A 27,979-nucleotide genomic window follows, 5' to 3' on the forward strand; every position below is an offset into this window, starting at 1 on the left:
CTTATCGTCAATATATACAAGAATTCCAATATACAATGTGTCACCTCCTTTTACATTTCCATTTTGAACACTGGCTTTAAATGAATGATGACTTTGCATTGCTTAGGGGGAAAATGCTTTCGTCCCACTTGCTTCTGTCTAGGTTTTTTTATATACGAAAGTGCAGCAATCTGTAAAACGAAATTAAATCAGAACAAGTTTGCAGAATTACTGAAGGATATTGGTAGAGAAAACATATGAAAAAATTTAACAGCTGTTGGCTTGACAAATGTTTTCTTTACATTTAGCTTATTGCTGAAGCATAAAATAATGTGCATCCTGTCACATCTAGTACAGTTGGCGAATCAGTTTGATATTAATATGTTTATAAGTGTTGGTCGGGTGTTAAAAAAAATGAATATGTGAGAGCATTTCTTAAACACTTCTTTTGCTCCTTTAATACAAAACCACTCTGACTCCATATGTTCAGGCAGTTCACTTCTCCATTTTTGCAGTGTTGTGGGAATTTCAGCACATTAAGATAAAGGCAGTGAACAGGCAGTGAGGTGCACGAAGGCACACAACTGTGAAATCCTCCTGCGGTTTCTTCTTTGTTTTAACAGAGGTTGGAGCACGGGCCTGTTTTAATGCATTAACACATCGGCATGGAGCCACGTTACTCAGTTCCTTTTTAAAACTGAGCTTTGGTACCCACTGCAGAAATAGTGCTACACTTCAATCAGGTCAGTCTTGGGCATTCTGTCACTTAGCCCGATTCCTAGGATGGGGGGGGGGGGGGGCAATCTGTCACAGCCTCTCAATCATCTCATCGGCTGAGCAGTGAGCCGTCATGGGCAGCTGTCCTGCTCTGCTCCGCTGAACAGCACCGCCAGCCCCAATGTGAGCCTGTCACAGGTCCTGAATATCGCTCAGACGGAGAGCCCCCGCCCGATTCCCAGGGACCTGCCAGGGACACGTAGTCCCACCCATACGCTGGCAGTCCTACAGGAGAGGAAAATCAATCAACCGGCCGACCTGCGAAACTAAGCCTGGACGCGTGAGCGAGCGTCCGATCAGAGATAAACCACAACAACACCGAGGTGTTGTTCCGGAATCATCTGCTGTAGAGTAGCTGTTAGCCAGCCAAGAACCACACAAAGGGGTCCGCCAGCTTTTATCTGGATTTATGTTCTTCCTCGTGGTCTTGGGTATGGAAGAAGGTCCCTCATTAGAACACGGTACAGGCGAATCACAACAAAGCAGTTGCTCTAATGCAGTACGTTAGCGTAAATCCAGCTGACCGAAACCCTTCCTTCCTGTTCAACACTACGGCTCGTCATGTGCCACCCTGTGGGACTGCTGGCCACATTTGCCATCGACAGGATTTGATATCACAAGCTACTGCCCTGAAAACCAGTGATTTAGGCTGTCCACTCAACAAGCCCCTCGTGGCTTCTGAACTGAGCAGGTCAACCAAAAGCGCTGTGATGAAGAGGTGACAGTGATGGAACCGCGAAAAAGCATGAAGCTGCTCATTAGGCTAATGTGGCCCAAAAAGCACGACCGAAGAAGTGGGATTGACATTTAAAGACTACATTAAAAACTGGTTTATATATTTCATGCGTGCTTTCAAGTGGTGAACTTTCACGTCGGCGGTCACGAGCAAAAAGTGTGCATGTGCTTGCAATTTATCAGTGTTCCACAAAGGACTCAGATGGATCAATTCTTTTTAAATAATAGATGCCAAAGTAATCACAATAAGGGAAATTATAAAGGAGCATTCTTTCTACCTTTGTGTTGAGTGGAAATTGGGTTTCTTAGGCATCTGAGAAAACGCATGTAAAAATGTCATGAAATTACATCTTAAGATTTACATCGAAAATCTCTACAAATGGCGGTGGAATGTTGAAGTGAGACTGAATATGTGGGTGAGGCAACAAATATTTAAATCACCATATTAGAGAAATCTTAGTAAGTGCTATGGTCTCTTTCAATGAAACATGTCTTTCCGTCCTTTAAGAATATTGATGATTTAATATAATTCATTCACATATCTAGAAAAAAAAACTAAGAATCACCTGACAGGAATTCATTGACAAGAATAGTTCGTCAGCAAGGCAATGTTAGTCTTAGAAACGATACCACAGATAGAACCAACCAACTTAAATTTTGCAGCTTCTAACTATGATAACAACTTAAGCATTTCCATAACCATCCTTATGATTAAGAGCCATGGTGCACAGCATCTTGCATATCAGAAACGGGTGTATGTTGGTCACCATCATTATTACTATTATGTTTAACTTTTGTGTTTTTTCCCCATTCTTTTCAACTTTGCATTTTGTAAAGTTAATCTCTTTTGTGTAATCCCTGGTTTGTTTTCCACTCCAATTCACAGGGGCTTGCGGCATCTGAATAAGGGTAGAAAAGCACAGATTATATTGTGCTGGCAGCAACCCTGATGGCGGAAAATGCGCAGGCCTGGCAAGTCAGAACCGAATTAGCATTTTAATGCCCCTCGCGGGGACCCATATCGCATATAACTGACAAGTTCCTTTAGTGAACTCATTCTCAGTCCGTGCAAGAGGAAGGAACAATGAATAGAGAAGACAACACAAACACAGCCAGCGAAGCAATGCCTGACAGAAACACATGTTAGCAGCCCTGGGCTTTCTGAAGATGCTTGAGGAGAAGAGAAGAGGAAGACGAGCAGAAAGGACGACCAGCGAGTGGACCAGTGAGGTATCTGTTGGACAGCCAACACGTCAACTTCAGGAACAGGAAGCTTACCCTGACGGATATTATACTACTGCACAATAAACTGAAATAAGCGCCCTCGGCCAATGTCCTCAGTAGCACAACTTTTGGCAAAGTGTGAGGCTTATACTCCCGAGGCACCATAGCAAATGGGATGGCTATCACTACTTAATTGGTCAATGCAATAGAGTGTTTGAGAGGGAGGGAGAGATTACAGCACCCATCTGCCAAGAAAGTACTTTTACGACCCTAAATACTTTCCAGAAGTCCCTGAGCCATTCGCTGTTGTAAATAACACATTGGGTAGCAATGACAAGTATCAAGACGGGGCAATACCATTACAACTTTGACACTGAGAATTAAATATACGCAATAGGAGAACAAACAGCTCTGAAGCTTTTGTATTCACTTAGCTGTTAGCTTGAGATTATTTTTATGAAGAGATCACGAAGAAATACAGAGAGAGAGATGCATTTAGCCAGAAAACCGTGGGTTTTAAGGCAAGACAATGTATTGATTCGGTAGGTATTTCCACATTCCACAAAGGGATTGAGGGGATGCCGCTAATTGGGATGGGATAAGGGAAATGAAAAGTGTGTTAAAATGCTTAGTTTATGGGCAATAAGAAACTCTCAGTTCTCATAGGGCTCGGGAGCGACCTACTTAATACTACTTGATTTTTGGAGCTTTTTTATGATCTTTCCAAACTACTGCCTTGAGTGTTTAGCCTACATTAGTGAACTTTACCCATCTTCTACCTTGAGAATTAAGCTGGTTTTAATTGATAAAGTTAAGAATGAAGACGTGTTTTTTTTTCCGGCTAAACTGATTTTTGTTTGCGTTTGTGAATGAGTCTAAGTGAGATGACAATGTCTACTTAATTTAGCCATGGCTTAGATTTGCTTAGTTCGTGAGGATTGATTAATTAGCCAGATTTCAGAGGACCACATTACCTGGTTGAACGACGTGAAGGACAGATCACGACTAGCTGTATGCTGAAATAAACGAAGAAAAAACGAATACATTTGTACTATTAATAGTCACAATGAAACCTCATAGAAATGTGAAATGTCTATTTTACTGGATGATATCCCTGTTCATCCCTTTTAGACATTGAATGTGCTTCCCCCTCACTTCTCTAGATTAATAACACCTTTTCCTTTTATTCCTTTATTAATTTCCTCATGTTGTTGCTTAATAACTTGCCACAGGATATTAATTTTAAGCATTACTGGACAAAGCATTAAGGCTAAAGCTTCCACAGTTTCTATTGGTTTTTTTCCCCCTTCCGCCAGAGATTATTAAAATGCTTTCAAAAGCAAAGACGCCAGGAGCAGAATGAAGGAGGAAGTGCATGAAAAAGACAAGAGGAAACACAAAAACCCTCGTTGCAGGAAATAGCCGGTTTTAAACGGCAAGAGAAGATGAGGAATGAGAAAGAAGCTCATTCACACCACAGCTCGGCTAGGCGACAGTTGACCAGGCACTTTCATTACCAACACCTCCACCTGATGATGTCGAGGTTCAGTAAGCACAGAGGCAGGCCCTGCTTTAGGAAGAGAGGCGTCACGCAGTGAGCCTGCCATCCTTACTTGGCTGGAGGTGCACTGAGATCCCAAAGATCCCCATTCACAGCAAGATAAAGCAACTGACTAAATTAAGTCCCATCTGCCCATGGGCTAGAGATGGAGAAGACAAGCTATCAAATTTGCAAGGCAATTTAGAAGGGAGTGGCTCAGTATATGGATGTTCATGGAAAGATATCCGCGGATCAAAGCTTATACATTTATAATGAAATCCCCCCCACCCCCCCCAAAAAAAATAAAAAATAAAAATCACAAACCTGAACCTCCAACAAGCCATGGAATTATCCTCAAATGTACTTAATATCTATGAAAACGAAAATGTATTAACAACCTGTTTTCTTGCAAAATTATTACCACTGCAATGTTTTGTTTTTTTGTTTTTTTACTACCCATCTGAAATGAAATTGCAGGGCTGCTGAGTGGCTCTCCTGGCAGAACAGTGGGTCCTGCTGTATTACACGAGCCCCACAGTCTGGCATCCAATCCTGACCACGCAAGTGCCAACGGTGGCTGGCAGCTTTGTGGGGTCGTGCATAATTAGCTGTAGCCACGCCCAGGGAGGGAGGGTTTCGGTTTATGGGACCGTCCTCATCTTACAGCTCTGTTTAACACGGCACCTGAAGTCCGCCTACACCCGCTGCACATTTTTACTCCTCCAAAACAGTAACTGCACAGCTCAGCTGGCAGACTGTTGGCTGAACAGAAGCGCTGGCAGGCAAGCATGCGCCGCGGTCCTTTTGGACTTCATTGCTGTTATTTTCCTCTTGACCAGCACCAGTAAGTGCACATATCCAGCTGAAGTACTGGGGTAGAGTGCTGTTGTTTTCTAGCTGAGCACACACTCCAGAAACATTGCGCTTGTCTCTGCTTTGCCCGAATTTACAGAGGACTTTGTGGCAATGAGACAGGCATACAAAAACAATGATATAAAAAACTGAAAAATACAGAAACGAAACAAGTGAGAAACTCGATCGATGGTAGTAAGAGACCATCCAAACAATCTCTCCTGCTTTAAAGTGTCTCTGCTATTATTCCTCCAAGGGTTATAGCCAACTCTGTGATGAAATTCTTTATATCATTAAAACTTAAAACCGTTTTAATTATATTTGGTAGTGTATAATGGTAAAAGCCTGCCCTTGTATATTAGTTGTACTGTATATCTCTATAAGTCTCATTAGCATAGTGACATAAAGGAGTAGGCAAAACAGTGCGAGTTGGTTCTTGTTTTATTAGTAATACATTGGCACCTATAAACATTTTATAGCCATCACATGTCATAAAAAGCTGCTTTTATGTTGCTGAACTATATACAGGACAGGTCTAATGCAGGACATGTCTTACATTCTTTTGGGCCTAGGGATCAAATTGATTTAATAGCATTCAACTTGAAAGTTAAAGCATATTAACAGGGAGCGAAATAGAGATGAAAACTAGTAGCATAACATGAACTATCCAAGAAATTATATATAACTTCTTAAAAGGTGTCTGCAGAGATTTGTTTAAATTGCTTGAAGGAAATAAACCAATGGAGAAAAAAAGCACGAAAACTCCTGCTGCAAGCATATTAATGATTCACAGATGAAATTTCCTCTGATGGTTTCTTGGGCACTGAAGTCATTTTGTGGCTGTTTATCACCCAGACAAATCTACACACGTACATACTGACCTGTTGCAGATATTTCAGGCAAACTGAAAACCCCTCAAACCTAAGAAAAGTGAAAGCCTGCCCATGCAGTGATTCATTTATCTTTTGAGGATTATGATGCACATCACCACACCAGAAATACCCGTATTCGATTTCTTAGAATTGTCATTCCGCAAAATAATTTTTAAAATTCATTCTCACATTTTAATCAGCAGCATATAAAATGCAAAGTATTCTGATGTCAGATTTAATTATGCTAATTTTCTTCTCATCTTCTCCTAGGTCTGCGTTGCTGCTAGGCCTTGCCATAATTGAATTTGTTATGCAAGGGTTGACATACGCAATTCTCTATTTTTATTTCTGGCCATGGCTCTTAAAATTGCATTTCGCTGTATATTATTGCTTTCAATTTTGCTATATCTTATTATACCTGCATTTTCCTGGCAAATCCGGCTTTTTATTTGCGGAGTTGTGCGAACGGGGAACCTGCTTACTAGCGCAGCCGTTTATAATGAGGAGAAAGCACAGAATTGATGCTACCTGAGTGAGCAGCTGAATAGAAAACACTAATTCGGCTTGACAAGCCATCTTCCTTGGCTGACCGTGAAGGAGAACAAAAACATCATCCGAAAGTCCGTATCAGGCAGAACGAGCTACTTCAATAGTCACATCCCAAAAAATGATCTTGGTCGTAAATCAATCTGTATTCACCCCCACCTCTGACTTATACAAAGATGCTATTGTTTCTTGTTTTGAACGCATACACAATTCTAGTCAGCTATTTTTGTGTGCACCAAACTGTGTCTATGAAGGAAAAGGACAAACAAATTGAACTGTGAATCAGAGTTAAGGACACATGACACAGGCTAGAGTGAGACAGATCCACCTCAGCCACCATTTAATACTGACATGTATGGTGCTTGACCATTAGGACCGTACAGAGTATTCAGACAGAACATGTGCAGGCTTTTACCTACAGATCCCAAAAGGTGCTTGAACCTGGGTGGTCATTAGACGAGAAAGCATGGCACCTTTCTAAACAGTCGGAGACAGCTGCCTGCCAGGACATGGCAGGAAATAAACACGTTGATTAATATACACAGATAATGAATCCAGCGAGAGGACACACTTTTATTCCAAAAGCAAGCGCGGGCAATTTTCAGTTAATATCAAAATCCGCTTGACTGTGAACAATTTTCTGATAAAAACAAGTGAGCTGATAGGGCCTCCCTTCCACTTTCCAAACAGGTGCATCATTTCCATCTCTTTGGTCCCTGGCGCACAACTTTACTGCAAGCTCCAGCTCTCTGAATGTCAAAGATAATTTGTATGAGAACGTTTGATTAATTTCCTGTTCCAGACAGCCCTAATCCTCTGGCAATCAAACCACAGAGCTACAATAGTCATTTCAATCTAGGCATGCAAATTCTCCATCAAAGGAGTTGGTATGCATATTTGCCTCACCAAAGAAAATAGATCAGAAAGCACAAAATTGAGAACATTAACATAATTAGCTTGAATTTTACCTGAGTTTCCTCCATCTTGAAAACTGAGACAAGGAATCTAACATTGATCTTTAAAACCCAAGAAAGAGCCAGAAGTGTGCTGCCTGCATAAGGTCCTCCTGCTGCACTGTTTAAAAGTGTTTTACACAAGATAAAAGTGTTTTAGACAAGATATTTTCACAGCATAGCAACAACATTTACAAGTATGCCTATGATTTTAGAACAAAAGATGAAAAGGGAAACATATGATTTGAAGACTAATGTGCTCTTTCAAAAATCACTTATGGACAAAAAGGTTAAGCTGTCAATCCTGGAGAAAAAAAACATAAAAAATTTTTGAAATTCTGTTTAGTTTATTTTGTATTTTAATACATTTGAGAGAAACCCTTCCCATCATCTAGCCTTGGACCTGACCTTTGCATGCAAATTAAAAATGACAAATCTGAAGTGCCACGGAGCTTGTGCACAGCTATTTTTGTTGAAGAGGCTTGTTTTCCATCTGAGGCTTATTGTTGGACAGCAGGCTAATTGCCCAGTTGAATTGCAACCAGGATCCTAATCTTGCCGCCATCTCCTTTGAGAGCTCTTCTGCCTATAATGTGGCCCACATCACACACGGAGGTGCCCCTTCAGAAGCATGCACACGCACAGGCAGTACACATTGAAACAGGCATGTGCATTCATTTCCATGCATATATATTCAAATGCATCTACACACGCACATACACAGACTTACATTCACGCAAATGCGCACACAGGCATTCTCATACACACATGCCCACACACAAAACACGATACAAAATAGTATTTTTATTCAAGAGTTGTACGATTGGGCACCCGCAATGTGTATATGTCGGGAGCATGATCACCGAAGCCGATCCTACACAGCTTATATGAAAGCTTTTATGTGAGGATTTATGGTAAAATGTGGCAAAATGGGAATGTTTCAGCCAAAAAAAACAAAGCGCTACATTACTGTAGGTGCAGGTCCAACAAAGGCAGCTTTTGTGGACTGACCAGGGCATTGTTGGCACATGGTGAACAAGCTCATCTAGGCAGTGCCTGGGCAGCATGATATACCAAACCACTTCCTATTGACTTCACAGTATTCAAAGGCACATTCAGTGATTCAAAATGTGATGAATGATCACTGGCTCTCTGCAGATTTATATGCTATTCATACAAGTTGTTTTTGAACCGCTTTGGTCTGCAATGTTTCATCTTTGCTTGAAATTCCCTAACTGGCTAACATTTTCTCTGAAATCATGTGAGCCTCTATTGTTGTACATAGCACCTGACGTGATTTAGGGTAGCCAGCAAAAAGGGTCCAGAGGAGTTGCAGCACTGTGGAGCAGTACTTCACAAACTGAGCACTCCCCTGAAGTTTGCAGGTATTATTAAAGCAATTATCCCAAATTTTAAAAGTAAAATAACTCCAGATATGGATGCTGTTAAATGAAATTAAGCTATGTTTGACACCATACATACATCATCAAGACAGTTTAATTTTTTAAAGCCTTTTCTCCCTGAGATGGTGCCAAACAGTTGGTACCGGACATTCTCATCTCATTTCATCCTGTTTTTATAACTGCCTAAAATTGTAATGTGGAGGTAGTAGATTCTAATGGATAAAGTAATTACACTAAAGCAAAAGAGATGATACATAATAAAAATAAAAATCTTCTGCTATAGTTGATGTTTTTTGATTTACTGCAGACATCATGGTGTGCTGTATGTTATTTTATATTTATATGCGCATGCCTTTCCTTTATAGGGATCCATCATTGTGATCACACATAAATAACTACAGTGAGTAGAGTCTGCTTGGGCCCAAAGCATTCTCTGTGAATGCAAGTACATTTATTCAACCATCAGAAGCTACATGAAAAAAGGAAATGCATTTTGCCATCAAATGCCATGCTTCTGCATACATTCAAATGGGAAGACCTAATGTTGGAATTCTCTGAAAGACTGTCATACACAACACAAGCCAAGCTGCCAAGGCTTGCGTGGAACTGGGAGGGATGGAGCTGCTATCATGATTTGTGCTGGTAAGCCTTCAGGACCTTGGACAGCAATAGCATCACATACAAACACACACAGCTGAGCAATCAAGAATCAGCCCAGGTATAGCCTTTTTGTGCTGTCCATTTAAGGACATCATCGTATAAACATGGGAGTTGCAGCAAAGTCAAAGACGAGTCAAACGTTTCACTTTCCATCATTCTGAGATGCCATAAGCCAGCCAAGCTCCAAAATGACAAGCATTTATCATTTGTACGAAGGGATGACATGGGATGGATCATCCTTGAATATGACAAACAAGGCCTAGGGTCAACGGGAATTAGGATTCTTTTTGGCAGGATCTTGACAGAAAGTACATATTTAGAAATGATTGAAGTTATTCAGACCATGATAGCAGCTATGAATAATGGGTGTACATCTGACTCACCTGCCTGACATTGATACAACTTTTGCACATGATGACGGTGTCCTAAAATGGACTCAGCACTTATTGATTTTGGCAGGCCTGGGACAGAGACACAGAAGCCTTTAGAGACAGCCCTTCAGGACTACAGCCTAGACACAGAGTGGGAGGAAAGTAAACTATCCTCCATGCCTTGATTCCTTTTCCTCTTTAAAACATGTTGTTTTTCTGAAGTAGCACTTAGCCCATTGACCAGTTTTTTTGCTAGACTGCTTCAGTTTATTCACTCATTTTTTCCACTTTGCACTTTCACAGCGATGTTAGGGCCAGTCTGAGGGTGGCAGGGCTTTTTTGCTTTTCCCCCACACACTTCCAGGCTTTTAAAAATAGCAGAGGATGTTATCTGAATCGGGAGGGAGGGTAAATTACAGGTAAATACTAAAATCAAGAGGTGGCCAGCATGGCAGGGAAGCCACTATTTAAAAAAAAAAAAAATCTCAACGCACACCTGGAGAAAGCAGAGGTGTAATACAGCTAAAATGTGGGGAATGGAAAAACAGGCAGTGCAAAGAACAGGAAAATACTTTTAAATTACCCGTTTTATTCCCGAACTGACCTAAGCTGAGGCAAAAATTCACCTATCAGTTCAAAGCCCAGAACCAAAGCACTGGAGTGGCTCAATAATAAAACGCTGTATGTCCTTGAGTGACCCAAAGTTCTAACCTCGGCTTCATCAGAAATCTGGGGCACAACTTCAAAGTTATAAATAATAAAATGGAGAAAATCTGCCAAGAAAAATGTATTTATCTATAAACACTAACAGTAAAGCTGTTACTGCAGTAAATATTCACGTGAGGGGTCTCAATACTTATGTAAGCCACATATTGTTTTTTGGTTTTAGATTTCTGAAAAACATCTTGCTGAGGTAGAGATATTTTATTTAGTTTGAGCATGCAAGTTTTGAACAAAAATAACAAGTGGATAAAAATGAGAACATCTCACCAGTAAGCAAAATGGGAAAACTGTCTGAAGTGTCTGAATACTTTTTGCAAGCAATATAAATTAATATTTTCCTAGCAGTGGGATGTTAACAGATTTTATCTGAAGAACTGGAAATGAACAAAAACACGTCTCTGGTGAGAAGCACATACTGGAAAGGAAAAGGTTAACAAAAATAATTACACGAATCAATGACCGTTAAAGGTGCCTTTTAAAAAATCATAAATATTAAAGCCAGAAAGCCTTTTCCTCAGACCTCAAAGAGGCCACAGCTGTTTTATCATTTGATTCAAAAGCATGAATAGCAAAAATTAATTGTCTGGTACTGCAATGAAGCCTCTCAGCCTTTTGTTTAAAAATCTGCCAGATCAAGCATTTTGGCCTTAATCTAGGAGCCAGACCACATGTCATGTTACAATATTTAAGTGCCTACTCGATGTAATGTTGCTCTTTTTTGTCCGCATTGAAACACATTGTAAACCGCAGTATTTTTGATCTGTTAAGCACAGGGAGGGTGAAACCAAAGAGCATAAAGCAGCCTTTAGTCATTGTTAGCTTGTTAGCAAAATGGTTGTCTGTGTGCTGCGCCAGTTTAGTATGCCTTCAATTTTCGAACTGACAAAGGTTTAGTTGCGTTCTGATCTCTGTGAAAGGTTTAGTTGTCAACTGCATGGTCTAATTACTCCTGAATATTTAATTCACTGGGTACATACACAAGCACACACAATTCTTAATGGAGGAACCTTCTCTATCTGCTTTGTGGTTTGATATGACAGCTGTTGATACAAACCTGTGTTCATGCAGCACATTATGCAAGCATGGTGAAGCCGTAAAAAGGACAGTACAGCTAGAGACACCCATCACACAAGGCAGATCCATAGACTTCAGTGTTTCCCATACAATGAATTTATTGGGGTGGCCGTCTAAATAGATTTGCCCCTGCTCAAAAAGATGTTTTTGCGTTTAGTTGCTTATTTATATAAGCAACACACTATACTTTTGTATTAATTATTTCTTCTATCAAATGTCAAAGGGACATGTCATTTCGCTGACTGTCGTTTCGCTACGTGAGCTGCCCCTCTCCCCTCCCTCTCGTAGCTCATAGCCGGTGTAATTGCGAAAACGGTGGACCTGCAAAACCGGCATCAATCTGTCTCCAGTTCAGGTGTCATTTAGACGCATGGACCGCTTTATTGGACACAAGGCTAAGCATGCGTAACTATGTGCTCATTCAGGTAGGATTTGCGTTGGATGTTATTACCCACTATTAGCATGCTGGCCAAAGCACGGCAAGCAAAGTAGTTAGCTAAAGCAAGTGAACATTTCAAGTGATATTGCCTTAGCTATCAAGCTACCCAGTTAGCCAGCAACACTGGGCCATATCTGCGCCAATTCTGGCCTGGCAGTGCTTACTTCATTTAGCTACAAATTGCAACATTTCGACGATATGAACTGAGCCAAATTTAACTTTATCATCTGGCAAGTTCGCAGCTAGCTAACTACTAAATTCCAAGATGATAAAGCCAGCCACAGCGCCTTGTTAGCTACCATCATAGGTAAGAAAAGCTACATACCAGGCTAGGTTAACTAAATGGGACATTACAGCAAAAATGTTTTAGTCTATGGGTTGCTTTTTCATTCTGTGTCACCACTACAACTTGATATGAAAACTGCCATTTAGATTTCATTCTCATCTGGAGACATGGGCAAAGTAAAAAAATAAATAAAGAAATAAAAAAGTGCCCTAACACACAAAAGAAATTAAGCGCTCTAACATAAAATGTGAACTTATAATACAATTTAATAAACAGTACAAACCTCAGAAGTGCTTCTTCTTAAGAAGAAGAAGAATCATCAGCATCAACATCATCATCATCATCAGCAGCAGCAGCAGCAGCAGCTTGGTTTCCAGGCATTGGTTTCCAAGCAGAACAATCATAAGTTGCCAAAATTTTGGAGGATCCTCCAAATTATTTTTTGCATAGGGCCCCTAAAACTTCAGGGATGGCTATTAGTACAGCCCACTGGTAAGAAAGTAATGTAAATAAAATCAATTTTATTTGTATCACGCTTTTTACAGAAAACTGTCACAAAAATACGCATTACAGAGTAGCAGAAAAAGAACAAAAACCAGGCCTCAACCCCCAAATAGCAAGCACATGATGTACACTCCCCCCACACACACTATTCACTCACAGAAGGCTACACTCAAACTATAACTCCAGTCTCAATTTAGAACAATGTTGAAAAAAAACAATCACACATATTTCACCCCACTCACACACAGGGTACTCTCATTACTGTAACTGCTGGGTATTATTTACCCAGAGATTCAAACTTTTTTCTCTAGATAGTATAGCTATTTTGTTTATTTGTTTACCTTTATTTCCATATGTTCTTGTTATGATTGCCAATCTGTGACTTCACTAAATTACCCTTAAAAACCAAAACACTTCTGGTGCCAATCTGCCACCAACGTGATAAATTGCTCCAAATAGTTCAGTACTGCCCCCTGCTGATACATTAGCCTCCACATACAGCATCAAAGATCTATGTAAATAGAAATAAATATTACAGTAAATGTTTAAAAGCCAGCAGTGACTTTAAATGCAAGTGTACCATGACTGCCTATAAACTCACTAAACTGAATACATATTTTGGGTAATGGTCAGTCAGGACAATCACCAAAATCTTATTTTTCATCATCAAATAAACCTCTTCAATAATCTATGTAAGCATACCAAAGGAAAATCACAGATTGGCTCTAACTATGGGACCTGGCAGCTTACATGGCTGCTCAGGCAAATACACAGTTCATTTGGTAGATCTATCAAGAATATATATTATATTTCACAATTTATTTCATTGAGGATCACTGCAAAGATGCTGTGAATTCCTTATAGCGTTCAGATCAACTGACATATATGTGGTTCATTGTCAGCTTGAGCCATCCTGGCGATTTAAAGGTTAGTGAGTTTGTGTAGCCCTTTCACAGAACTCAAAAACAGTGAAAAGCAATTACATGAAATACTCTAATGACAGTCACCCACCCTCACATGGCTTGGATTTTCTACACTCTGCGGCTGCACTTTTTTGTATACACTTTTATCAATTTTTCAGCATAGTAGAGATTCAGACTGAACCTGAGTTGAGGATTGAACTGAACTGCCAAACGGCAGTAAGACACAGGAAGTAACATACACAAGTACGACTTATCAGCATCAATCTCCTTACAATCACTGACACAAAAAAGCGAGCATTAAACTGGAATGAGTCACTTCCCATTGATGGAAACTTGAAATGCTATCAAAATTTGACAAAGGAGAAGCGGCGTGGGGCACCAAAGGTCTCCTAATTTGTGAGCCATATACAACAATCCCCCGTGGCCAGTTCCTCCTCCATGGCATTCTGATCACTTCTCTATCTCTCAAGGATGGAACTCTCCTTTTTTCTTTTAAAAAAGTATTTGCGCTTCTGTTAAGAATGTGAGATGCGGGACAAATAAGACAAAATTTTCATATAAAGGACCAAAGCAAAATAAAACCGTTTACAAAATAGATCACTGAAAAAGTGATGTATCATTTTTAAGTCTCTCGTTAAAAAAAGGCAATTGATGTCAGTAATTATTCCAGGTAGCAGGCTAAATTATTCAGATTCTTTAAATCAAGGTGTGAATCAAGTTCAAAGCTAATAAGAGGGCTCCGAACAACCTCCATTCTAAACACGGTCATACTGTATCTCAGGTTTGGCCATCAATACAAACCATGAAAACTGCATGTCAAAGAAACGTATTCCCTTTCACCACCACATGGTGGCAGAAATAATCATTTTGGGAGTAAGAAAAACACATGTAATTTAGCAGTCAAAGGCAAATCCAAACAAATCCAAAAGTGTGAATTCTGGGGCTACGGCACATTAATTCAGAAGGGAGAACTTATCTCAGATTTCCTACGCTATGAATTGTCACATGTCCAAACCAAGACAGCAAACGATGCATACTGTGCAATGACACTAGCCTACATACAGTACTTGTCTTTAAGTAAATTAAAAATCACATTAAGCTACTATACCTAGCTATGTAATGCATTTAAATAATCACATTTTTGGTGACAACTCTTCTAGGAAAATGAATCTTCACAAAACAGTGCATCTTGCTTGTGGGCAACTTGATTAATTGTAGCTGACTTGCATTTCCATGATTACTATTCTTAACCTAATTCTTGCAAATGTGCCCTTGGAACCTTTAAAATTGTCAGTTAAATGTTTAAAGGGCAGAGGTGGCCGATGCTTACTGTTTGAAATTGCTAATCCTTGAAGGTGAGGGAAAAAAAAAACATCTGCATGATATTTCTGTATATTATTATCATAATTAACATGTGACATGCGTGACACATACAATATGTCTGCTGTTACAAATCCATTAATCATATGGTATGGAGGGCATGGGGAAAAAACCTGCAGCTTTATGTGAAATGTCTTAAGATTAAGAAACCTATTAATTTAGAAAGAAAAGTGGGAGCTACTGGGTGGCTCATTCAGTTAATGCGCCATGCTACCATGGTGTGGCGCATGCATCAACCCCATGGTCCTGGACTGAATCTGGACCATGGCAGTGCCGAATGTGGCTGGTAGCACCATAGTGTGATGCGTAATTGATGATTGAATCTCCCAGGGTATGGGAGGGTTCAGTCAATTAAAAGTCAGCATTTTATTGCTATCCAGCAACGTCTGCTGGTCAATCAGGTGCCCGTGGATTGGACAACATGTTAAAGCTGCGTATGAAAGGTCTTCCTCAGACTCCATTCTATGCAAGCTCAGCTGTTGTCTCCAATGTGAAAAGAAGCAGCTGGTGGCCCTACCTGACACTGTTAGATCAGATTCCCTATACTGATTATTAAGATTAGAAGGTATAACTGAAGCATTGCAATTTATCAATCAATTTAGTAAAGCAGGCTATACTTGACTCCAGCATAAACATAACAAGAAAACACACACTACAAAACAGCAAAAATTAGCTGCTGACCTTAAACAGCAATGAATCAGGACTTCAGTTCATTTTGTTAACGACATGCTTCGTCTGCATCAAAGGCTTAAGGCCAGTTTTATTCCTTCACCGACTGCAGTAAAGTAATTGAAACCAAATAATTGCCAACTAACAAATTCACCAAATGGGACATTTGCTGATGTCTGGAAATAAACAGGAGGGGTTTCAGACAGTAACATAAATATTGCCACTGGGGATCGAAGCCATTAGCCCCTTTCTGCTTGTTTAACAGCAGCGAGGCTGGGACACAGGCATGCTGCAGTCACTAGGCTAGAGGACGTGCTTGTGTGTGTGGGGGGGGGGGGATTTAAACTCCCCCTCCCCCTCTGTCTGTTCAGCAGCGGCCGCAGCAGGACTGTTATGCTGTCTGAGCACTGAGACACAACACGGCCGGTGGGCTCGATGCAGAAAAGGCCATTTTCTCGGCAATTTGGGGAGTTTTGAAAACAGCGGCACCGGCACAAGCGTTTTGGGTGGTCCCGCCGATGCCGCGCACACCCCATTTAGAGCGCTCCCCAGGCACGGGGGCCGCCGCGACCAAAGTAAATAAAGTCCTGCGGAGCGCAGGTAATGCCAGGGGACGGCCGTGTATGTGCTACACTGCGCTGTCAGTCTCTAGTTAAATGGAGAGCAAATCCCCAGATCTCTTTGAGTGGTGCGTGTCAGCATGGGGCCAGTGCAATTCATATCGGGGGGCAAATGTCCACTCCGAAGAGAAACAGAAACAGAAACAGAACATGAAAAATCAATAAAGCCTACAGAGCGTGAAATGGTGAAGAGTATACTGTGATGTCTGTGTTCATATCCCAAAGCTTTAAAAAAAAAAAAAGATTTTATATTCTTTCCTTTTATAAATTGTAATAAGATTTATGTACATTGTGTTACTTATTTTCCACTGTCATTTGTATAACAGAACAGCTCCCTCTGGTGATTTTCTATGACAGTACAACACTCTCAACATCAACCAAGCCTGTCCAGACATGCTAAATGCTACAATCACAAAACACAAACAAAGGTAAGAGAGATCAAGATGGAGTGGGTTAAACAGCCTCATTGTGAGCTACTGTTGGTATTATTTGTAGCAGTATCAGTCACACAGTATGTATTCTAGGGTTGTTGGATTTAGCGTTTGACAAAACCGGACACCATCCGCACGTACACATGCTGTTGTAGCCAATCGCGCACCAGGTGGGATTGTCAGGACCTACTGCAAACCAGGGTAAAGGAAACAATGTGTAACAATGGAGAGGAATAAATTAATCACAGCAACATTCCGATTAATTATTCAGACCAGACACATTTATATTGTTCAGGAACAATACCGGACCTGTACAAATAATTTGAAAACCAGACATTCCAGCCCAAACCCAGGCATCTAGCAACCCTAACATATTCCCCAGCATCCTGTTGGCCTTACAACTACAGCACAATACTGTACCTCCTAGATCATTTTCGGTCAGCTTCTGCTCTCATGTCTTTCAAATTTAACACATTCTAATTTTGCTCCACCCACAAAATAATGTTACCCACATGCAGAAATTTACATTTAGTTATATTGAATTACATTTTACAGGTTTCCATCTACTTCTGAACTATTCAAACTATCTTGGATTACCTTAGACTCCAAACTGTCCATAAGTCCGTAAAGTTTGCATCTTCTCAAATGTTAATTATTTTGCTACAAACATCGAAATCAAAATTATTTATGTAACTGGAAATGCTGAAGTTTCAACAAAGATCCTCATGGCACCTTGCTTGGATATGATTCCACAGGCACACTTTGTATTCTATTTTGTAACCAGTTTTGAATCAACTCTGAAATAACTCCTGTAATTACTCCTGTAATACTGATGTTTTACAATGAGTCTGTCATGTTGCACTTTATAAAATCCTTTCTTGAAGTCCAAGTATATAATATCATAAGATTCCTTTCAAAACACTTTGTAATTACTTCAAAGAGATCCAGGAGGTTTTCTTTTTTCTAAGGAATAATTATAACTTGTCCCTAATTATAGATAACAGTATTTTACATGAGATGCATGTTAAACTAACAGGCCTGTATTTTTCTGGATCAGCACAGCCCCCGTTTTTATATTGGTAGTACAGTGCCCTGCCTCCAATCCTCTGGTACTTTTCCTCTTATTAAAGATTGCATTGTCAGTGGTTCAAAATGCCCCCCCCCCCCCATTGGTATTCTTGGATGCATGCCACCAGGGCCTATTGCCCAATATGTCATAAGTGTTTCACCATTTGTCTAGTACTTCCCCGTCCCTTATCTCAATATCCTCTAAACATTCTATATATTGGATGTACCTGTAGGCATATTTCTGCAACCTCTTCTCTGGTAAAGCTCTCAACAAAGTAATACTTTAGGGTACCAGAAATATCCACGTTATTGTACAACTGCTTCCTTATTTTTAAAGCATTTAACCTCTTCTTTAACCGTCTTTCCTTCTGCAACATTTTTTTTTTTGCTTCTCTTTTTTTCTCAATCTGCCTCTCAAATTAGCACACATATTACCATATTCTTCTTTACTTCTATCCAAGCTGTCTTTTCCACATACTTTATAAAGTGTCTTTTGTCTGAAACTTTCCTGATTTATTCATCCACTGTTGAGCCTTTTTATCTTTTTTATATCAATCGTGGAATGAATTCACACTGTGCCTAAAGAATACCCCTTTTGAACTGGTTCCACTTTGTTTTCACTTTTGAATGAAGACAAACTGACTGCTATGATCACTTGTCCCGAGTGTCTTCACTTCCTCTTTATTACAGAAAACCAAGTCAAGAATTGATTCTCCTCTCATAGGCCAGGAACAAACTGGCAAGGAAAAAGCCAAACTCCTCTTCATGGTTTCCGCTTCAAGTATGTAAGTACTAGAAAGGTGATGTAAATCACCTATTACTTATGATTCTCTTTCCTGACAGGCTTGTCAGTATTTACATCTATGTCAGCAACTGGTGGCTTATAGGACTCTCTCATACCAAGCACATTCATATATTCCCTTGTAGTCTAATCCGGACAATTTCACTATGAATGAGTGGGTCAGTTCCTGAAATGTCCTGCAGATTTAGATTTGATTTTACATGAAGGGCTATATCCCCATCTCTTTTAAAGTTTCATCCTTTCTGATCAGTTTATATCTCACGGCAATGCATCCATCCCCATCCCCTGCACCAAGCCACATCTCGGTTATAACCCCCATGAGTCATTACGTCTCCAGTTCTATAACGTATGATTGTTTAAATGTTTCTAGCATTTAAACAAAGTGACTTCAGAAGATTATGAAGAAAATTCTGCTCTAAATATTCTAATACCCTCATATTATAAGTACATAACCTACTCTCTCTAGTTATTTTATTGGCTAAAAAGTAGGCCATGACCTCTGTACCACCCCTATTGGCCAGGGTTCTTCCTGTATGCACCAGGAGGTCACCTACTAGGGCAACAGAAAGGCAACACGCCACACAAGGCTCCTTGCCATGTAAACGCTCCATACTATCTACACCTCTGATAACACAGTCTCACTCTATGACAAACATTTTTTTTCCTGGAGAATGTGGTCACCCGGGTGTCCTGAGGCTGATTCGACCTCCCACGCTCAGTCATGGGCCAGATCCTCTTCCTGCGAGGTTTGGCAGTGGTTTGGCACCACAACCACCAGAGCCGCTGCTCCTGTATGATTTGAGTGCCCTGTTCCAGACCTACGTCCTTGCGGCCACCAGCTCTCTCTTAACCAGGTCTGTACACTCCCCCCCACCCTTACATCAGCATGCACTCTCCCTCTCTGAATGGAATGCTATCCACTTCCTGGAACTCTGGTAACAATTCAGCACTGCAGCAGTTGGACTCTTTGTAGTACTAGAAGTATAGGTGCCCAATTCAAGGCACTGCGTTATAAAGAATGAATAGGCACGGGTCATTAGAAATCCTCATATTCATCTGGCACACTTAAGTCTCATTAGACTTTGTAAACCAACCCCTTATTAATTATTATATGAAAGCAGTGGCCACAAAATGAACTCTTGATCCATTTGCAAGAAGTGTTTTGCCAACCTCATATTGGACAGAGCTTATTTTGCTGAGAACGTTACTTAAATATTGACAAATGTGAGACCCGTTTTTCATTGCTTTGATTGAAAATAATTAAGGTCCATTAATTTAAGCTGTAAACAGTTAGACATTAAACCCAATTACTCAACTTCTCAAATGAAAACATGGGCAACTATAAGGAGCTTTCGAGTTTCATCGCAGCCATTACTGTCTCATAAATCACACAGTTATTAGTCTCATGTTAAATCAGGCCTTCAATATATTTTCATCAATCCCCTTTCATCTAGGCTGAGCAATGGCCGATGTCAGTCTGTTAATACAAACAGAATTAAGTACCAGTTGAAAGATCCTTTGCGTAATATGCACATTGACATATTCTCTAATACTCAGAGCTGTAAATATTTCAATGTTTATTTCTGTCATGGCATGGGAGCTCCCACCTTCATATAAATATGCATTTATAAAAAATTCAAAAGGAAACATTTTGTTTGGAAATAATGCCACATGAAATCTTTATCTTAATCGGAGCTTTTAAGTCTAACACAACTAAGTCTGGCATCACTGTTATGCAACATTATCCTGGCATCAATATAATGCAGGATTATTATCCTTCGATGTGGATGTAGGTAAACCAACATGAACAACACTGGCAGCTAAAACAAAAAGAAAATAATGAAAGAGAAAAAAGTAATTAAATAAATGTATGGGGATACTCTACAGAACACATAAACCATACAAGGATAGGACTACAGGGCTAATTTTAAATAGTAACTTTAAATAATCATTCTAAACAGCAAGTTCCACCCGGCCTTTCAGGATTGATTTCATAGGATTTGGGTAACCTCCACAAAAAGAAGTGTACATGCCGTAAGAAGACACTTTTTTTAAAAATTCTTCCATTCCAAGCAACCTGAGAGGTACAACCATATCCTCAATGACCTCAACTGAAATGACCAAAAATACAATATGAAATTAGGCAGTGCTAATGCTAAAGCTTCTGAATATCTATGGCACTGTATACTTATAAAACAAATTATATACTGCTTGTTATTCTATATACATCTTTTACAAATAGCTTTTTTCCACGAACAATCAGGGAGAGGAGGATTAGCTGGATCACAGAGAAGAGAAAATGATTCCATGGGAGATTTCCCTGAGAAATTTATTTTAATTAGAGGTCTTGCTGTGTAATTTTTTCAACGTGGATTTACTCGTTTAGTTAAATCCTACTTGATATCTTGATTATCTTTATAATGAATTTAAGAGAAGGGACAAATTCCCTTCTTCTCCCCTAATTTGGAATACCCAGTCACACAGACACACAGACATACAGACACACACACACCCAAAGCACTCACTGCAGTAACCTCCACTATTGAGTCAGGAGAGTGCAAAAACACAGCAGTCCACTGAAGCATGTGAAGTCCCTGGCACTTCTTACCACAGTGCAGTTCACACGCTGGGCTCGCACAGGCCGAACCAGAGGCACCCGATCAACCAGGCGATTCCATACCAGACTAGAACCCTCTCTTCCAGGATGAGACGCACTACAGCGTCTACAGAAGGGTCAGTTTTGGTACCCACACACAGTAGAATACGTGAAGCTGAAATTGGTGGTCTCGTGTATTAAGAGCCATTAAATTTGACTTTGACCAACTGAGTTTATGACCATTAAAAAGAGACACATTTATTCAGTGTCAATGCAAGAGGAACTGATCTGGGAACATCAGAAAGATGGATTAAGTCATCTCCCTGGACAGCTGTGCCTTGGACAAAATGTCCCCCAGCGGCTGGATTAACTAATAGTCTTATTTAATGGCTCGTGTGCATGTTAAAATAAATGTCAGGGTCTGTGCCGAACAGAGCATGTAGGACTGTCTGCACCTGTCCCCATATAATGGCATAGGCTTGATCACTAAATTAAGCAGCCCAATGTGAACTAAAGAGCATGGAGTTCACTCCGCTTTTAGCAGTGTCTAGGCTCTTAATGACATTTGACTGGCAAGGGCAGAAAAGAGGTTTTGAAAGAGTCTTAAACTAAAGCCCCAAGGTTTGCAACCGCGAGGCACACAATCATGCATTCTGCTGTATTGAGGCTAAAGTCTTGTACAATAGACAGTTCTTTTGATCTATTCTACGTTAAAATCTGTTTGTATTGTTTTATACATTTTGTCTGGCAACAGTGGAAATTGCCTTTTTTCCCCTTCCTATCACTATACTGTGTATTCTGATAAATTGGTATAGAGCAGTCAGTCACTTACTACTTGACTGTGAAATAACCCCCAAATGCTGTCAGTCCCAACATATTTATATAGCTGTAACTGCAGTAAGGTAAACTATACTTTGAAACAAAGCCCCATTTAAACACAGAACTGCGTGTAAAGCACTGTTTCCATAGCTTCACCTTTTTGATTTCACGTTCACTGTGGAAGCACCACACAAGGTGCAGCAACAAAAGTAAATCCCTACTTCCTGACTAGACTTTAAAGATACTGAACTCGCTTACACAAACAGTATATTGGGGGAAGGGCAAAAGAAAATGCAAGTCTAGCATTTCTTCTCCTTGCACTTAGAATAGGCACCAAGACAGGCCTCCTGGGGTGTTCTTCAAAATGTGGGGGTGACCAGTCTCTGTGTATGTAGACACATCAAGGTTCCTGACCTGCAGCCAGGTATTGGAGCTCCCCTGGTCTAGATTTTATTTTAAAAGCCATGTCAAGCTAAAGGATGTGGAGAGTGTGAATCCGTTATGAGTGGGATCTCATTCGGGGTTGTGGAAGGTGTGGAGAATCACTGAGAGTGCTTGTGTGAGTGTGTAAAATCCACTGCCACCAACCATATAACAAACCTTCTTCTCATATCTTGGCTGGTAATGGTTGAAAAAATTTGGTGCTGTATTATTAAAGACTTTTTTTCTCTTTTTCTTTTTTTATCATTTGGTTTTAGAATTTTTTGTATTCCTTGAAACAATCTTTGAGGTCAGTAAAATGTTCACTGTGAAATCAGTACGTTTCAACATTTTATTTGTTATCAAGCCTTTCAATGTATCAAAGGATAATTACACCATTGGAAAATATAAAACGAAGAGTATCAGTGCACTGTGATACAATTCGTTTAATCCCTTTTAGACTTATAAAGGGTGGCACAGTGGTGCAGTAAATAGCACTGTAGTCTCACAGCAGGAAGGTACAGAGTTTGAATCCTGACCAAGGGCCTTTCTGTGTGAAGTTTTCATGTTATTTTGTTGTTCGCTGGGTACTCCTGTTTCCTCCTACAGTCCAAAGTAGGCTGACTGGAGACTCTAAGTTGTCTGCATGTATGAGTGGGTGACCAGTCCAGGGTGTGTTCCTGCCTCTCGCCCACTGCATGCAACCCTAAGCAGGATTAGGCTAAGTGTTTTTAAAATGAACTGAACATGGTAGTAGACCCATTATCTCCTTACTAAGCTCTACAATAACCCCATGATCAATAATGGACACTTTGAATGCACTAGAATTAGGTTTACTTATACAATGCAATGGGAGATCTGTTATAAAAAGCATACAGGTCAATCCAAGGTTAATGTTTAGCATCTATGCAGATCTCCGACACAAGTGGGCTTTCTTCTTAACTCGTATCGGACAGTAAGTAAAAAGGTTTCATATGTGTTGGGTTGCCATGACAGCCAATTGGGTAATTGGCAGTACTTTGATTTTGTGGTTCTGTGCCGTTTATTAGACGTATCGGATATGTCCATTTAAAATATTGTTTATATCAGTGATGAGCATATAGTATTCTGGGGTCTGAAGGCAAAGAATTTGTTTATGACCATAAAGGAATGAGATGTTTTACCCCAGGTGAACCGCTCACTGAAACGGTACTTGCCCATTAGAAATGAAGGTCGTAATTCAATTAAAGCCTAAATCACTTTTGTTCAAGGCAGTGAAAAGTTTTATCTTTGTACATCAATTTCATTTAATCTCATGTGGAAAAAAGAAAAAAAAATCTGTATAATGGTGTATCCACCAGATGTAACTAACTGCACTGAGAAATTAAAATAAACTCCCAATAATTCACTTCCATTCAGATGTTAACATTTAAAACCTCACGCATGACTAATCCTCCAGTAATGCCACATATTAATCAAGGTAGATTTTCTCAGAACGTTAAATATACAATACAGCTGAATATCTGGAAAGGAAACGGTATCTCATAAATGACAAGAAAAACAATGTCTGTTCATTTAACTGGTGCGGGCTAAAATGAACCCTTTCATTGCATCTGGGATCAGTGTGTGCTTGGGATTCAGTTGTTGTTTTCAGATATCCTGGCATGTTAATGTTACTGTAATTGATGAAGTAAGGGTACCACAGATGAAAATGCACACAGTGATGCTCATTTATTATTTACATAATTTCTTTGATAAAACAGTCCATTTCTTTGTCGATCTTTGATATAAGTGCATTGTGCATTGTTTTTAACGCATTTAATATATTTTAAGCTGTGTTGAATAAGACACTGATTTCAGATGCAAATTTTAGATTACACTTCAGCAAGCGCAGAACTGCCTAGCATCAGCCCCCTACGCACAGAATAATGTTAGCATGATAAACACTAGTGACACACATTGCAGGCCTTCAGTATTTGCTGTGATATGAAATCTAAATATTTAAATGCAAGCTTCACAATGTTTAGAGAGCCAGTGTACGTACTTTACTTTGCCCGCTGAACAAGTCTATGGCTTCAGATGATAAAGCATACACTCTATCAAAACAGAACATTAGCATGTTACACAGGAGCTGGCATTAGCATATTAGCATATATTATTTGTCACTGGTGCATATCTGCATGCTTCCTAGGGGATGTGTCAGAGACAGACTTATATGTTTAGGATTCCCTCTTAATAATGCACACACACACACACACACACACATGCGCACGCACACACACACACATGGGAGTGACCTTAACAATTTGACATCCAAGGATGACTTAAACCTTGTGCCTTTCCTCTTACACTTTGGAAAATAAAAATATCATTAATTAACCCCAATGACTTACCATAGCAAGGGACCAATAACAATCAGCTTCAATGCATGTGCAGTGCATTCCATGCATGATAAATGCCCTAAGAACATGAATGAACTAACAAGTTTCTGAATTTATGAATGACTGATTTTGTTCCCCTCAGAAGTGTTTGTGGCTGTGGATTTCAATATAGAGTTACCAAAATGTTTTATCCATGGACTGGGAAAGTTTTCCAACTTTAAGCAAGATCAGAAGGGAGATCAGGCTCTATGTGTTTACAGAACAGCTATAGAAGGAAGACGGGCATCTTCAAAATGTTTTCTTACCTTTCATAGTTTCTGATTTAGCTAGTCAAATTATTAAAACTAATTGTGTTTAGTATAATGTTTAATTTATTTAGGCTAATGTACCTCCATCCCTTTTCTATACCAGCTGGCTTTTTCAAAAGACAAAGACCTTGGGACAGCTCTGTAAACTTTCTTCCCAAGTTAACCTCTCCATGTAGCCATATGGTACATATTAGGAGAATTGATTATCCAGCTCTTTGTCTGACTGTTAAACTGAGATTCATGTCTTAATGACTGTGGAGTTAGGACTATTATTGTCATTTGTTCATTAAGTTGGAAGTTATAACTGTTACATATTGAAGTCTAGCTTGGTAAAATACAAGGACACAAGGAAACCTGACTCGCATAAAACGTTCAGCTGAGGATAGGATTTCAAAATTGTCATGAATGAGGCTGAACAAAATAAATCAGTAGAAATTGGAAACACATGGACTATTCTTTCTACTAAAACATGAAACTATAGATCAGGGCTACTCAACTTCTGAGACCCACAGTGTCCATAGGTATTTGTTCCAACCATGCACTACACCACCTGATTTCACTAATAATTTTACCTCCTTGGTTCAGAAGGTAAGCACATGATGAAATCATGTGGTGTAGTATGTGGCTGGAGAAAATACCTGCATCCCTGCTCTTGATGATATGTGGCAATAATACATTTCCTTTTAAAATCTTGGGGGAAAAATTATGTGTCCAGTTAAATGTACTAAATGCACTGAATTAGTGTTTTTTTGCTGACCATTAATGCACTAAACAGTTCCAATGAACTAAAGAACATTTAATTTGTTTTTCTGTGAGCAAACAAAAAGTTTATTTGCTGTCTTGCAGGTTTGTACTGGAAAATATGTTCTCATGTCTTATTCATACTGGTGAACAGGAAACACTGGCAGTCTGGGTCCTGTAGCACTAGTTGGACAGTAAGAAGCTAGCCTGTCCTTCAGTGGCGGTCAAGATTATTTTTGATCAGAGGCGTTCATCTTACAGCAGTCCCAGCGCAGAGCAATGTGCCATGAACGTCCGCCACCATCTCCAGTCTATTTTCTTTCCTTCACCTCTGTAAGATTTCTGTTGTGAGAGGGTTGTATGAATTGCTGGCGGTAGCCGATGTTTTCCTGCTTGTGTTTCAGAGACTCGAGTTTCAGCCCTGTGTCGCCCCGCTCTAGCTGTGCCACAACTCAAGCCTCTGTTCCTGTGTTTCAAAGAAGGACTGTGAGGTATGCTTGAATGTGGTCTTTGTGATGCAGACCAGTCTCTTGTGTAAGACAATTATACAGTATACGCCCTCAGAATATACAGTGAGCTGCATAATATCTGGGAGAAAGACGTATATGTTTTCTTGATATGGCTCTGTACTCCACAATTTTAGATTTTCAAACAATTCACATGTGGTTCACATGTGCAGATTCTCATCTTTTATTAAAAGGTATTTTCTACAAATTTGGGTTAGAAATTACATGACCACATTCATATACAAAACATTAATATGTCCCAAACACTATGGTGCCCTGAAATGAGGGGCTATGTATAAAAAGTGCTGTCATTTCTGCACGGTGAACCCAAAATGTATAAATATACCCATTAACAAAGGCTAATAATCTGCACTTTTACCACACGTGAATTGTTTGAAATTGTGGGATACAGACCCAAATCAAGAAAAAAATGTTTGCCTCAAATATTATGGTGTTCACCATACATATCAGGAATGCCCTGTTGAAAGCCATTCCTGATTCTTCTCAGTCACACACTGTTGGGTTCCAATTGAAATTGATTAGTGTGATTTCCCTTTCGGCTAATGGTAATCAATGAGTCTAGCACAAATTACAAATGCCTTTGTGCTTACCATCATGAGGCAGATTTAGGGGTTTTACCTGTTCTTCCGCAGGTTTTTGGGGCATGAACCACCTTTAACCTTGATCTCCGGACCCGGACATGCCGATCCCCCCACACCATCTGCAATGGAATTAATAAACTATCATTAACTATGGATGACAAAAAAATATGACTTCTAGAGTTATACAATACACAAACAGCCTTGACCAAATCTTATGGGACACAAAATTATTCTTCTTTATAAATTTTGTTGTAAATGCAAGAGTGGGCTTCAGCAGCTGGAAAATGGTCCAGTTGTCCATTACATTTATTTGGCAGATGCTTTTATCCAAAGCAATGTACAAAAGTGCATATCAACGGTCATTGAAACAACTTCAAAACACAGGTTCGATAAGGTACAATACTCATTTTGTACAGTTATTCATAGCCTAAGAACACAAAGTCCAGTTCACACAGTGAACATTACTCTGACCTAACCTATGCTAAATCAAACTAGGGGGCAGTGTCAAACTGTGAGTAAAGCCTCCATATCCATGATGGGATTGATGGTGTGAAATGCAGCTCCCACTCATTCCAAAACTCAGCCCAGAATCCCACAGTAATCCATCACTTTAACAGAATTCTGTGGTGATGCTGACCGCACTCTATGATAAAAAAACATTATCAACTGAAATCCTTGAATATGACAGTTAGCCATAAATAATTTGTTGATGACAACTAGATTACTTGTTACGGCTTAATGAAGACATGTTGTAAAAGGTTTATAGGTTGCATGTGAAAAATGCATATTTGCAGTG

At 39.7% G+C, this 27,979-nt stretch overlaps 1 protein-coding gene across 1 annotated transcript in view; it reads right to left on the reverse strand.

Moving 5' to 3' along the window:
- Window positions 1-27,979, reverse strand: part of dcc (DCC netrin 1 receptor) — a 368,326-nt gene that overhangs the window by 276,686 nt on the left and 63,661 nt on the right. The window contains exon 2 of the mRNA XM_064307455.1: window positions 27,221-27,302. Coding sequence (XP_064163525.1) covers window positions 27,221-27,302 — 82 coding nt within the window. The remainder of the gene's footprint in view (window positions 1-27,220; window positions 27,303-27,979) is intronic.

Source organism: Anguilla rostrata, chromosome 14 (genome assembly GCF_018555375.3).
Source record: "Anguilla rostrata isolate EN2019 chromosome 14, ASM1855537v3, whole genome shotgun sequence".
Lineage (NCBI taxonomy): Eukaryota > Metazoa > Chordata > Actinopteri > Anguilliformes > Anguillidae > Anguilla > Anguilla rostrata.